The sequence below is a fragment of the Botrytis cinerea genome, chromosome 9 (genome assembly GCF_000143535.2).
Source record: "Botrytis cinerea B05.10 chromosome 9, complete sequence".
Classification (NCBI taxonomy): Eukaryota; Fungi; Ascomycota; class Leotiomycetes; order Helotiales; family Sclerotiniaceae; genus Botrytis; species Botrytis cinerea.
The window spans coordinates 2069727-2084135 of record NC_037318.1 but is presented as its reverse complement, the minus strand read 5'-3'; the positions used below and the strand labels follow the sequence as shown (position 1 = coordinate 2084135).

At 43.4% G+C, this 14409-nt stretch overlaps 3 protein-coding genes across 3 annotated transcripts; 2 read left to right on the top strand and 1 right to left on the bottom strand.

The window, feature by feature from the left end:
• Positions 1 to 37: 37 nt before the first annotated feature.
• On the top strand, positions 38 to 2647 carry BCIN_09g05950 (hypothetical protein). The gene has a single exon (XM_024695262.1). The coding sequence runs from the start codon at positions 647 to 649 to the stop codon at positions 2240 to 2242; it is 1596 nt and encodes a 531-aa protein (XP_024551056.1). The 5' UTR covers positions 38 to 646; the 3' UTR covers positions 2243 to 2647.
• A 1319-nt stretch (positions 2648 to 3966) lies between these two features.
• BCIN_09g05940 (hypothetical protein) lies at positions 3967 to 7272 on the top strand. The gene is made up of 3 exons (XM_001551711.2): positions 3967 to 5422; positions 5488 to 6051; positions 6102 to 7272. The coding sequence occupies exons 1-3, from the start codon at positions 5096 to 5098 to the stop codon at positions 7065 to 7067; spliced, it is 1857 nt and encodes a 618-aa protein (XP_001551761.1). The 5' UTR covers positions 3967 to 5095; the 3' UTR covers positions 7068 to 7272.
• Positions 7273 to 8198: 926 nt separating this feature from the next.
• BCIN_09g05930 (hypothetical protein) lies at positions 8199 to 14374 on the bottom strand. The gene is made up of 6 exons (XM_001551713.2): positions 13630 to 14374; positions 12457 to 13574; positions 11935 to 12280; positions 10204 to 11792; positions 9492 to 10153; positions 8199 to 9441 (listed from the first exon to the last, which is right to left on the bottom strand). The coding sequence occupies exons 1-6, from the start codon at positions 13948 to 13950 to the stop codon at positions 8699 to 8701; spliced, it is 4779 nt and encodes a 1592-aa protein (XP_001551763.1). The 5' UTR covers positions 13951 to 14374; the 3' UTR covers positions 8199 to 8698.
• Between the last annotated feature and the right edge of the window lie 35 nt (positions 14375 to 14409).

Here is a 14409-nt window from a genome sequence, read left to right as displayed (position 1 = left end):
TCAAGCTTCTTAGTTGGAACCTTCACATGTGTACCGCGGCCGCTACTCTAACATTGCATTGTTACATTGTTTTTGCGGGATATTGCACAAGTAACCCGCAGCTGCAGCTGCATTTGCATCTGCGTGGACATCGACTGGCACTTCCCACCTTATCTCTCCGTCTGGCCTCGAGCAGGTCTACCGAGTAATGGTATTGATCGACAATTCAAATTCTTTTAGCGGACGGCACTTGATCCTATCTCAACAATCTTCGCATATTATCGCATTAGTGTGCGTGTAATCAGGTATTATTGAGCAGGCACATTGAGAACCCCCCCGAGAACCCCCTGCCAAGTGCAGCCATCAACTTTTATTTCTTCAATCACAAGCTTGTGAAGCCTGTTGTTTTTATGATACTCACCAATAAGTTTAACCCCCATGCTTGACGTCAGATTAATCTGAATACCACCCTGCACGCACCTCAATCAGTCAACCAACTGGAAGTCCGTCCCGTTTTTCGCACAAGTCATTTTTCCAGATCTGATTTGTCGATCTATCCAAATTTCGGAGAAAAAAAACCTCGGAGTAGCACTTTCTTCTTTCATCTGATTTATCTCTTGGTATAGTTGTTCAGAGTTAACATGCGACTCTTCCTCACACATGCAGAATGAGTTTAGATTCCAGTGATACAACGATGGAAAAGCTACGAAGAACTAGATCACGAAGTATGCAAACGACCTCTCAATTCAGCGGTCGGCTACCAAAGCAGATACAGAGAGCTTTACCGGTTTATGCCATTCTCGTCCTGTTTATTCTGATCATCTCAAATGTCGATACTCTGAAATCATCTACAGTATCACATGCAAAACGGTCGACGCAAAAAATTCTGAAAGGCAGCACAACCGCAGACTTTCCAAGGAAAATATGGCAGACATGGAAAGTCGATCCATTGGGTTTCGCAGAAAGAGATCTTTTAAGTGCCAGGACTTGGACTCAGTTAAACCCAGGACACCGATACGAGGTTTTAACAGACAATAATGACATGTATTATGTCGAAACACACTTTGGACCAGACGAGTTGGACAGGCCGGATATAGTCGAAATGTATCGATCACTGAAAGTCCAAATCATTAAAGCAGATCTTCTGCGATACTTGATAATGTACGTTGAAGGCGGAGTCTATACAGACATTGATGTCGAAGCACTCAAGGCAGTCAATGCCTGGATCCCTGATAGATATTCTGTGGGAGATGTAGATATGGTTGTCAGCGTGGAAATCGACCAACCTGAATTCAAAGACCATCCAATTCTTGGTCAAAAGTCGCAATCATTCTGTCAATGGACATTCATGTGCAAGCCTCGACTTCCAGTCATGCTGGCATTGGTTGATAACATCCTACTGTGGTTAAATGATGTTGCCGCAAAACAGAATGTTCCAATATCAGAGATCAAGCTCGATTTTGATGAAGTCATCTCGGGGACAGGACCTTCCGCATTTACCGGTGCGATTTTGAAGGAAATGACCATTAAGACTGGAGATCAAGTTGATTGGAGTACCTTCCACGCCATGCGCGAATCAAAGCTGGTGGGAGGGTTCCTCGTTCTCACCGTTGAAGCATTTGCTGCTGGACAAGGACATTCGGATTCTGGGAATCATAATGCGAGAGGAGCTTTGGTCAAACATCATTACCATGCCTCGGAGTGGCCTCTACTACATCCTCGTTTCAGTCATCCAATATATGGCGAGGTGGAGAAATGCAATTGGGAACCTGAGTGTGTTAGGATATGGGATGAAAATATGGCTGCATATGAAAAGCTGTCACCGGAAGAAAAAGAACAGCAAATCGCAATAAAGAAGGCCTTGGACGAACATGATGCACTTCATGCGAAGATGGGTGCTCAGAAACTTGATCTTAATGCATTGAACATGCCCCAACAGAACTTAAATCCGATACCTCAAGCCGCAATTCCAATGCCACAGCCTGGATTCCATCCAGATGGTTCGCCGGTAAGAAATTTGGACGGTTCTATTATGAGGAACCTGGATGGCTCACTACCCATAAATCCAAACGCCCCACCTCCGGCGCAGAAACTTGAGATAAAAGACTTGCCCGCTCCCAAGGCTGACCCGGCTCCTCCAAACCAACCTCAAATTCAACCAGCACCAGAAGTCAAAGCGAAAGATATGAAAACAGAAGAAAAGAATACCCCTAAAGATTCTCAGACCGAACCGAAAGGCGAAATTTTTCTTGGCGCTGTATGATTCTTCGTGAGTCATGTGCTGTTATAGATGAGAACACTGAGGCAACAATGATCATGCTCTAGATTTAGGAATTTTGCTTTGTCTTAGAGCTTACCCTAATAGATTTCAGAATATCGAGGGTGGGTATAATGAGAGTGATAGAAGACACCACTTAAAAAGGGTCTCGAATGTATGAGGCTTCAAGTTATCTTTTTTAAGTTGGAATTGAAGCTGGGAAATGGTTTCGATCGCTTCTAGAAAGTGATGGCACGTCAGTGCAATCGAAGCCGGAGTTTAATGATTGAAGGATTTTCATATGGAAGAATATCTCTACGAATTTTGGATGTCGCTTACGAAGTCATCTGCCACCTACGAAGTATATAGTACATGTCCCATTTCATAAAATCGAATACCACATTATCTTCACTGTGAGCCAGCTAAAGCAATTGACGTCACCGTTTTCGTGATTGAAGATCGTCGCGTGTTTCTAAAGTAGGAAATCCGACCCATCACTAGACACTACTCGATATGCTTTCGTGAATAATTGTCTAATCCATAGCTGAGAAGTTGAGTTTAAGGCCTAGAATATACTGTCGACGTTGATCATTTGACTTCGACCAATTAACGTGTGGAATAATTTTGAAACGGCACAGATCACGACCGTGCTGTTGCATAGAAACAAATTCAAAGAACTTTGAACTCGCCAATCGATTTGGAATACTCATTAGTCTCTACAGATCGGGTCTTCCTTAGCCCCCGTCAAGCCATTCACGGTTTGTAGAACAGCATTGACTTTCTCAATCTATTTCAGGGTCTTTAGTAAAAAAGCTTTCTCGGAACCCTCTAGGTCACGTGTCTCTTGAGGACAGTAAACCCCAAGACGTAGCCCCATGGTACAACATCTTCGAAAATACTTTACTTAATGATCAACTATTGCAGGTGTAAGTAAGGAAAATAACAGTTTGGCTCGGAAAATCTGGTCAGGGTCATTTTGGGGTCTCTGGAGGCGTTGCAGAATGAGAAATACACATTGCGGGGTAGCTATCTAGCCTTTAGTTGGTGCTGGTGGTGTCATGTAGTTCTCTATAACGCCAAGACATCTTCAGACCAATAACCCGGCAATGCATCCATCTCTTTTACAGTACCAGCGCTAGGTGAGCGGAAGTTGTCTTTGATCAGGCGCTACGATCGAAGCTAGATCCTCCATGAACCGCTTGGATAATGAACCAACAAAACTTCACAATTTCTATCCAAGTGTTCTTCAGGTAATAATCAGCCCATGGTTTCTATAGGAATGATATGAAGTTATTCTCGTATCTCCCCGTGCTCCCTTCAACAAACGAAATGCCACAATGCTACGATAGGTTACTCCGTGGTTCGCTTCAAATGCTCTAGGTCGTTCAAAAATAACACAATGCTAAGACTTCATCCGATTAATAATCCATCAAGAATCCTATCCAGAAATCCTAAGAGGAAGGTGATGACCTTTTGAACTATCAAATGCTCAAATCTTTATGGCAATACCATCTAATCAAGGCTGAATCCCATCATCTGACGACGTGTACATCAATATATGTAAGTGCGTAGAATAACCATATGCACTGGAACACACCAAATCATATCATCAGCCAACGTTATTGGTGCCCAAAAATAAATTTTATATGGTGCAATTGAAGAATAACTCCTATAGGGCTGTCAGCACGATGAGGCTCGAAATTGGGGGCTGTGCAAAGCCTATCAGTGTTGATTAACGATTTACGTGCAGTAGCGGGGCAACATTGGGGCTCGTGGATATGCTGAAGATATCTATCCTTAGGACGTCAATGTAACCTCAACAATGCCGACCGTGGATATTCTATCCCGCATCATTATTGCAACCAAAAGATCAAGAAAGGGAATCCGCAATAGCATTCCCGGAAATAGATTTATGGTTATCGCACGAATCTCGGAGGGAAGGAAACTTCCCACGGTAGTGCGATTCCAATACTACGTGGGGGATGAAATTGTTTGTACTCGGCCTCCCATCATTATTGTATCAGTCAGTACTCACTCAAGGTACATCATCGTATCGCCATCGAATCGCTCACATCTGCGAGCTGTTTCGAATGAACAAAATTCTAGAACAACTGACTAAAAGTTGGTATCTGAAACCACCCATTTTGCCCCTCCATGTTACGTCCAACATCTCCACTATCTGACTGCCAACACCACGTTTTAACCACGAAAGCTAATCTCTGTGTCACTATCCCATCACGATATGGATCCTTTATCGCGCCAATAGTCATTGCTTCTAGAAATGTAATTTTTGCCTATGATCGCGAGTGTGTCTGTTGGGTCTTATTTTGAGGCGTGGCGCAGCCGCAGCGTTTGCAGCTCATCCATCCAGTGATGATGACTCGCTTCAACATCCGACAGGATTAACCGGATTTGATGACCTCTCGCATCAGCTTCGTACAGGAGCCACATTTACAACCATAGAATCTGACTTGCATCTTGCATGATGCCATTTTCTTTCTGAGCAATACGTCCCCGGGAGGCTCCTCTGTATCTTCGTCAGAAAAGAAAATCCTTCAAGATGGTGTGGTGCAGTGGGGGTGAAGATACATAGCCATACCAGAAGCTATTTGAGGATCCACACATCGTAGGATAAATAACATGGTGGCTTTCAGTGAAGAAACCTTGGATCCGATCAGATACTAATGATGAAGTTAAATACTCAATAAGTCAGCGTCGATATTTAGATGTTCGATAGCTTGTCTACATCTGTTCTTGTTGTACCCAGTTCGCATTCCATAATCTCTCTTACTCTATCAAAATACTGTGTCTTTCGAAATCCACAGATCTTGCACCTTTTGGTATTCAGCCGCAGCAAATATGTACACATCGTTGCCTGGAAGTAGAAATTCCAAGACAAATCTACCGCCTAATATTTCGGCTCCGGAAGAATATACGTCACAGTATGGACGCACAACCTCGCCAGAACGATCACTTATTGAAAATGAAGAATCGACGACTACTTTAAGTCCCTCGCCAGGGATTTTGTCTCCCGACTCAGGAAGCATCGACTTGGAAAAATCTGATTTGCCAATTGAGCCCGAATCGAAGAACAGAGGATGGAGATTCTACGGAAGTTTTGCTTGTTTGGCAATCCTCAACCTCGTTTGTGCTATTGATGCCACAATTCTTTCTGTGGCTTTACCTGTAAGATGGTTCATACTTTTTCTCCTTTATTATTCATTGATGAAAACTAATACTCGTAAATTCAGACGATTGCAACAAGCTTACACGCCACTGCAATGCAAGCTTTCTGGTGCGGTACATCATTCCTTCTATGCTCTACAGTCTTTCAGCCTACATGGGCAGCTTTCTCGCACATCATCGGCCGGAAATCAGTACTTCTGACTGCTCTATTTCTCTTCTCGGTTGGCACAATTCTTTGCTCCGTCGCCAAGAACATTGAGCTCCTCTTGGTAGGTAGATGCATTCAAGGTATTGGAGGAGGAGGCCTTGTAGGTTTGACTTATGTCCTTCTTGCTGATATGGTTACCCTCCGTGAGCGCGGTAAATGGATGTCGATAATATCTCTTCAATGGGCCATTGGTTCCGTTATTGCCCCAGTTATCGGTGGTGCTTTTGCAGAAAAGGTCACATGGAGATGGATCTTTTGGCTGAACATCCCCTTTTGCGTTGTCAGTGCTATTGGTATCCCCATATGTCTGAAACTGAACATTAAGCAAGGTTCTATGTGGACTAAGCTTAAGGCCTTTGATTGGTTTGGATCGTTCTTGTTTGTGGCCTCTGTCACCAGTTTTTTGATTCCTCTTACCTGGGTAAGTTACTAGGGTGCCATTTTGATTTTGAGGATACTAATTCCATCCAGGGAGGTGTAATGTATACCTGGAGCTCTGTCCGCACACTCGTACCACTACTAGTCGGTGTTGGTGGCCTGATCGCTTTTCTCGTCTACTCCATCTTTCAAAAAGGCGACCCGTTAATTCGACGATCATTGTTCAACTCCCCCACAGCAATAGTCGCTTACTTCGGCACATTCGTTCATGGAATCTGCGTATGGTCCATTCTTTTTTACATGCCTCTATACTTTGAAGTCGCCAAAAATTATACTCCCATCCAATCTGGCATTGGTCTTTTCCCAATGACCTTCACTACCGCTCCAGCTGCCGTGGTAGTCGGTCTCATTATTGCCAAAACCGGTCGTTATCGTCCTTCAATCTGGGCAGGATGGGCTATCTCTACATTAGGGCTTGGTCTTCTCATTCTTCTCAAAGAATCCACTTCAACAGTATCCTGGATCTTTCTCAACCTCGTTCCAGGTATTGGTCTAGGCACTCTATTTTCAGCTCAAGGATTTGCAGCCCAAGCTTCAGTTACCAATGCTGACCTTCCCTTTGCCGGAGCTATGTACTCTTTCTTCCGAGCCTTTGGCCAAACAATCGGCGTGGCAATATCTGGAGTCATCTTCCAAAACACATTCCAAAACAAGATTCTCAAAACATCCTATGCCGTCTACGCAAACGAATGGTCAAAAGATGCATCTGCATTTGTGCAGATTGTGAAAGCATGGGCAAATACCGGAACCGAAGGAGAAATGAAACAAGTGGTCATTGGAGCTTATGTCGAGAGCTTAAGAATGGTATGGATCGTCATGTGTGCATTAGCTGGACTGGCTTTCGTTACTAGCTTGATCTTCACTAAAGAGATTGCTATGAGTAAAGAGCTGGAAACGGATCAAGGATTCGATTATGGGTATGATGGTAGGAAGGGGAGGGAAAGCAGTAGAACTATCGTTCCTATTACCCCGCAACATAATGGGGATACGATAGTTTGATGTTTGGATCTAATGACGTAATGATATATGATACATGATATATGACATGCTTGGGATTGGGATGCAACGTTGGGGAAAGTAGGAAACATGTCTGATATACGTAGACGTGGTAATGTAATGGGACGACCAAAGAAGATATCCTCGTCCATATCTGCCTCGCAGGTTATATTATAATAATAGTTTTTTATTTTTTTCGATCTAGCCACAAACAACGAACAAGGGACTGAATTTGCGCACGTAAATAATCCCACAGTTCTCGTCTCCATCAGACGATTTCGTTTCTTGCTACTGTTTTTCGATAATAGCACTGGATAAGAAGATAGACTTCATACAAACGAGAATCTTTGACTAATAATTAATAGCTCTGTAGCACCCGATAACGAATAAATCACCAGTAGATATGTCTAGTTCAGAGGAAACCGCTTCAGATACTAGTCGTCAAGGTAAGTTATTAAAAAACCTACTTGCATTGCATCATTACCACTCACTAACACTGTCAATCACAGAAGTGTTACTCCTTCTTCCGCTAGTAGAAGTTGATAGGAGATTTCGACAGGCATTATCTAAATTGATAAAATCACGGGCTGTAGATGTTGTCGCTAAAATTCGACTCGAAGCTATATGTGTACATTCAAGCGTACCCGAAATCTTATATGGGGCCGACTTATCTTAAACAAAGAACTTTGCAGGAAAGATCGTTAAGGTGGGGCGTGAGGGGAGCGAGAAGGTAATGGTACTCACAAATGACATAATACCACATGATGCGCAGATACCTATTAGAAATGAGCGTGCCGAAATAGCTAAAGTACGAGTATTTTCCCCCACTTTGGGGCCAAACAACAGGTTAGTGAAGTGCTTTATTTTATTTTACAAAAGTACATGAGCCACGCTAACAATAGCAAAGCAAGTAACCATTCATCTTACCGCTCTTAGTGTCTAGCAAGAGCACGGTACTTACTAGCCAAGTGACGCTCAATAACAAAACCGAATTTTCCGATTCTCACTTGAGCATTCATCATTTATACATACTCTCGACAGAAAATCCTTCCCGTTGCAGAAACTTTCTTCTTTCGAAATGTGAATGCTTCCGCATTCCACATAGCTGTGTGACTAAAATAAATCAGACCAAAATGACGATGTTCATCTGTAATTTGGATTATATATTCGAGACAAAGTATTTTGATATTGGTTAAAGTAAAGTAATGATAAGTATGTTTAGCATCTAGTATTTTTCAGCTTTTTTTTATTACTAGGCATTTGTGTAATCTCTTACTTCTCATTCCCTATCAAAATACTTCTTATTGTTGGTCCTCTTGTTGTTGTAGGAAAATGGCTTGGTGTGAGATATGCAATAGCAATAGCTATGCAACATAATCAATATCCACAGCCAATTTCCACTAGAAAAGGACTATGATTCTTATCCTTCGAGGAAGCGGGGTACGTCGTGGATCAGAAAACACGAAAACAAACAACGCAAACCATGCATGAATATTTAAAATGAAAAAAACTAATAAGGTCTATCTATCTAATAAAAACAACAGTGTCGAAAAGTCTACTTTCCATTTATTCAGTTTCCACCATCGAAACAATGTTTTTCTCCTTTCTTCGCCCATCTCAACCCTTTGAAAGAATTACATGCCTCCTCTAATCGATCTCTCCAACTCCCTGCTCTCCCCACTCTGCTCAACCATCCCTTTGAAAACCCCATCTTCAATCTCTAGCAACTCCCTCGGACTACCGAACTCCGCTGCAACCCCATCTCGCATAACTAATATACGATCGAAATCAGCCACTGTGCTCAATCTATGCGCTACAACCAACAATGTCGTGTTTGCAAATTCTTCACGAATACTACGTTGGATAAGCGTATCGGTCGACATATCAACGGCAGAAGTCGCTTCATCTAGAAGAAGGACTTTCGGTCTAGAGAGAATAGCGCGGGCTAGGCAAAGAAGTTGCTTTTGGCCTTGAGACAAATTGGCACCTGCCGAGGAGATAGGAGATGTGAGGTTGAGGAATACGTTTGTATTTTCTTTGTTGAGGGGTTCAGTGATAGTGGCGGTTATAGAACTGCTTGATGCGGCGGTGGAGGATTCAGCGGGAGTTTCGAGTTCGGGGGCGGGACTGCTGTTAGCAGAGGGAATGAGGTGAACGCGTTGAAGTGCCTCTTTTAGTTGTTGATCGGAGAATTCATCAAAGGGATCGAGGTTGGAGCGGATAGTACCGGAGAAGAGGACAGGATCTTGGGGAATGATCGAGAGTCTAGTTCGGAGATCGTGTAATTTAAGGGTGGAGATGTCGATTCCGTCGATCATAATGGTACCAGCTCTAGCTTCTAGGAAACGGAAGAGAGCTAGAGAAAGTGTTGATTTGCCTAAGAAATAATCAGTAATGTGCATGCTATATCGTAAGAGTTCTACTTACCAGCACCTGTTCTTCCAACGATTCCAACTCGTTGATTTTTGTCCACAGAGAAAGATAATCCCTTCAAAATTGCTGGCAATCCTTCGGCATACCCAACTTCTAAGTCCGTCACTTCTAATTTACCTTCTTCTGGCCAAGAGGCGCGAATGTTATCTGTTCCGCCCTGTGGTTCCATATCTAATTGTGTGTATTCAAATATACGCTCAGCGGCGTTCATGTCTAACTCTGCCGAGGCAAGCAATCTAATGGTATGAATAACGGCTCGTCTATAACTCAATGCAAATGAGAGAGCAAATCCGGCTAATGAAGCATCAACACCATGAGTGGAGACAATAAACGCGGCCACAGACGATGAGAAGAATGATCCCACTAATGCCATACGTAGTCCGAACCATCGATTAAAGAGCCAATTGTGCCAAGTGGCGGCAGAAAACGAATCGACCAGTTCATGCATCTTGGCTTCGAAGACTGGTGCGTTTGAAAATGCACGGATGGTGCCGAGACCAGCAAGAGCTGATCCAAAGTGTGAAATCATAGGTGACTTTTGGATTGATTCAAGACGCTTAAGAGAGCGTGCACCTTTTATATACAGGAGTGCAATATAAGTGCAGATACCCAATAGGACCAATGCGATAATGATTATGTATGGCGAGACAAAAAACCTAGAGAAATGTTAGCGCTACTATCATTGAGCCGTGAACAAACAACTTACGCAGAGACCATAATTCCCACAATCTCCAAAAATGCAGAGGCGGTTTGGGCGAAATTTGTAGAGAGTTGGGAATCCATGGCAGAGAAGTCTGCAGTGAAACGATTCAAGATTCGTCCTGTAGGAACAGTATCCAACCATCTCAAGGGAGTACGAAGAACAATATTGGTCATCTCCTTGAAAACGTTTCTTGAGGCCGATAGAGATCCTCGATAAATAAAGTAATATCTAGCAGTGGCAACGAAAACGGAAACAGTCGAGATGAGGACATAACCTAACAAATAGTAGCCCAGTGTGTGGTCTCTTGAAAACGGATTATTGATCTTCGAGACAAACACTGATGGCGAAAGCTGTTGTTGCATGCTGGTAATGTAGGGCAGATGGGTGGAATTGAAACTGGACAGGTTCATCTCAGAATGCTCATAGGAAGATGTCCATATCTTGATCCACCAAGACCTTCCAATTACCAAAGCTTCGGCGACCAGATAGAAAATGAGAACCAAGCCCCAGAATGGTATGCCACCAGTTGCCATGAGATACTTGGTATATACGCTTGCCTTGACACTTCCTGTTTCCCGTTTCTCATCTTCAATCAACTTCTTGGGCTTGGTGGCTGGTTTATCGGATGGCTTATCACCATTTGCTTGGGAGGCATCCACCTCCTCAACTGCTGCTTCCTCATCGTGCTCCGCTTTTATAATGTCATCAAAGTTACCAGTCTTTCTGAGCTCATCAATTGAACCTGCATGCTCTAGGACTCCATTCTTCGATAATTGAACGGCATAACTTGCCCGTGGAAGACAAAGTGAGACGTGGTGCGTTACTAAGATTCTCGTCCTACCAATCGACAACTCTCCCATGAGTGCGTTATCGTAAATTTCTTTTCCAACGTGTGCGTCGAGTGCCGAGAAGACATCATCAAGTATCAATATTCCGGCTCGGGAGTAGAAAGCTCTTGCTAGAGTCAAACGCCACTTTTGACCACCACTTAAGCTTATACCTTGGGCACCAACTTCAGTCAAATCACCATCATCGAACATGTGTAGATCTTTCGTGAGAGCGCATGCATCGAGCACTTTTTGATATCGTATAGGGTCGAAGGGTAGGCCGAAAAGAATATTGTCTTTGATGCTAGCATTTTCTATCCATGGAGTTTGGGAAACAAATGCTATAGCGGAAGGTAAGACCCAATCTGCAGCTGTGGCTTTGCTATCGTGTCGCTCAGATGCCTGAGGTGGTCGGGGTACAGTGATATTACCAGACAGGACCTCAACCTCCCCTAATATAGCGGAGAGAAGAAGAGATTTTCCGGAGCCTGTGGGTCCCGAAATGACACTCAAAGCATTATTGGGGAACTGAAGATTGAGATCTCTAAGTACAAATCGATCTTCTTCCTCTGAAATCTTGGATTTCGATGGAAAGCTGACTGACACATTCTCGAAAGTAATGGAATCTCCGGGGTAGGTATTCTCTGGCTTTTCTGGGGATCGGAGAAAAGAATCGATTCGATCGCAACTGACTTTGGCGTTCGCTCCCATCATGAAGAGAAAAGGGACCATTCCTAGAACACCTTCAAGTTGCATAAACACACCCTATTTCTTAAGTTAGCCTAATCATTCCACATACTCATACGAGACAATCAATCATACGATAAGGTAGCATCAAATATGCTATGCCTCTAGGTATGTGAAGAACTCGAGGGAGGCGAACTGCAGAAGAAAATATATAACATACCAACGCTGTGAATGCAACAGATGGGAGTAAATCTCCGTGGATATAAGAGTATGTAGCCAGAGCCAAGACTGTTAGGAGCACAGGGGCAACATTTGACCCAACCATCATATACAAATTATTGATCTTGGTTTTCCAGAGTTTAACAATTTCTTCTTCACGAGCTTCGAATATCTTCTCGCCCCATTGAGTTTCATTGGCCGAAAATTTAATCTGTCGAATACCATTGAGGGCCTCAGTGACTATAGTAGTCTTCTTGTCTCGAGCCTTCATCAATTCTCTTTGAAAGCCTCCGTAACGTTTTGCAAGAGCTTGATTGATTGGTGCCATACCTATGATTGCTAGCATACTGTTGTAGATGAGAAAATCAGTAACTGTCTACAAGGGATTGAACTCAAAGGAAAGCAAGTTGAGGGGGCAAGTTGAGGGGGCAAGAACCATAATTTGAAAAGAGAGGTTGAAGATGGAGAACGTAGAGTATGAGAACGAGGAATAAGGCAATATGTAAAAGGAAGCAGAACTTACCCAGCAGCCATCGACTCCCAACCAACCAAGAGCCACAGGAAAACAACTGAAACAACAAATTTGCAGAAGAACAAGATGTAGAATTGATTGACAGCGCCAAAGTTACCAACTTGATTTGCATCCACGGCAAACATGTTGACAATGTCTTTGTCGGTTTCGAGCTTTTTCTTCGTGTCCGCGTCTTTTCCTTTCTTCGCTGCTGGCGCATGAGGCCCATGGCCGTTAGATGCATCTGGCTTTGGAGTGCCGTTAGAGTTAGCATTTCCATTGGCCTTTGAAGCGTCATCAATTTTGGGGGAGGTTTTTCCCTTGTCCTTTGCCTCATCGTTCTCCTCCGGCTTGGGAGGTTCCTTGCAGTCTTTCATCTTCATCATCTTCTCAAAGATAAGGGATGTGAGAGTTGATCTAATGGGAATTGCAAGATCGGACCACATCAACCAATTGATTCGATTGTCCATCAACGTTTCAGCAATTGTAGCGGCGAAAAGACCAAAAACCCAGACCCATGCTTGAGGATCGATTACATCAAATCCCTGACGAGCTTCAAGGTATTGTAGTAATTTCAAAACAGCAAACTGTGGCGCGGCGTCAATGACGGATGAGATCATGACCAACCCCCATTGAGTAAGTATGGGTTTACGATACGCCCAGAATATTTGGAGCCACAATGGAACAGTTGGCTTCAATATTATGGATTTGAAGTACTCTCTGACATCTTTGGAACGAACATGTCCATCCATAGCAGGGAGATCTGATATTTCAATCAATTTTTCCGATGCAATATCAAGGAGCTCGGAACTCCAATCGAAGGCGTATCTATTCCATAGCGATTTCTTGAATTGTCTCTCCACAACCTTTCCATCGGGTGTGAAAACATCAGGACGGCGCTCGACGAAAAAGAATGTCACAGTACTGAATATAGCAGCAACGACTTGGATGGCTGTGAGAATGAACGATACGAGGCGGACATGGCCAGGAGTTGGAGGGTGGAATGATAGCACGAGACATGTGAGAACAGCTACCAAAGCACACGATACAGAATTAAATATTCCTTTCTGGAATTTTAATACAGGGTGAGTCTCTCTTGAAGTTTCCAAGATCTGAACGAATACAAAAACCTACCATCTATTAGTAAAAGGCTGCGATGTGATCCTACAACAGTTTTCGGCTTACCCAAGATACGAACAATAGCCAAATATGCGTCAAAGACCAATGCGAGAACTCATCCTTCACGACTGTCGCAAAAACAGCCAATCCAAACGAAGCCAAAAGTCCCACAATGAGAGAAGTGAAGATGATCACGAATTGGGGTTTGGTGGAATACTTTGCCATGGATTCTTCCGTAGCCACCCCATCTTTGTCTTCGTAGAGAGCCTCATGATTGGCCACTCTTGGTGATTTGAAGTTCCTAATGAATCGCCATGCAGTTGGGATCGTGAAGAGTCCAATGAGTATAGGAGCCGCATTGGACAGCTCATTAATATAAGAAACCATCCGTCGGACCACCTAGATTTGATGAGAGAATCCGATCTTCATCAGGGAGTGTTTATTGTTTACAGATGTGTGAGATGTGAGATTTCCGATTTGAAGTTTGAAGTTTGAAGACTGAGGCTTTGGGTGTGCTTTTATATGGAGGCGGTGTGAAGTTAGGCACCCGTGATGATGACCACACTCTGCCGCAGGTGAGATTTACGAAAGAAAAGGAGACGGCGGGATGAATGATGATTTGATGAGTATAGTGCGAGGTGGATAGCGAGTTTACTTAATGGTCAGTATTGATTACTTGATAAGTAGTAAGATTGCGTTTGGTTGAAAATAGATAAATAGATATAATATGAAAGCTTCCATCGTGCCCACGGAGTTCGTGGAAACTGTCTTCCGACTTTCCGACTTTCCGGCGGATTGCTTACTATCGTCCAGTCCGCCCCATAAATCCCGCGGACGAACCAATGA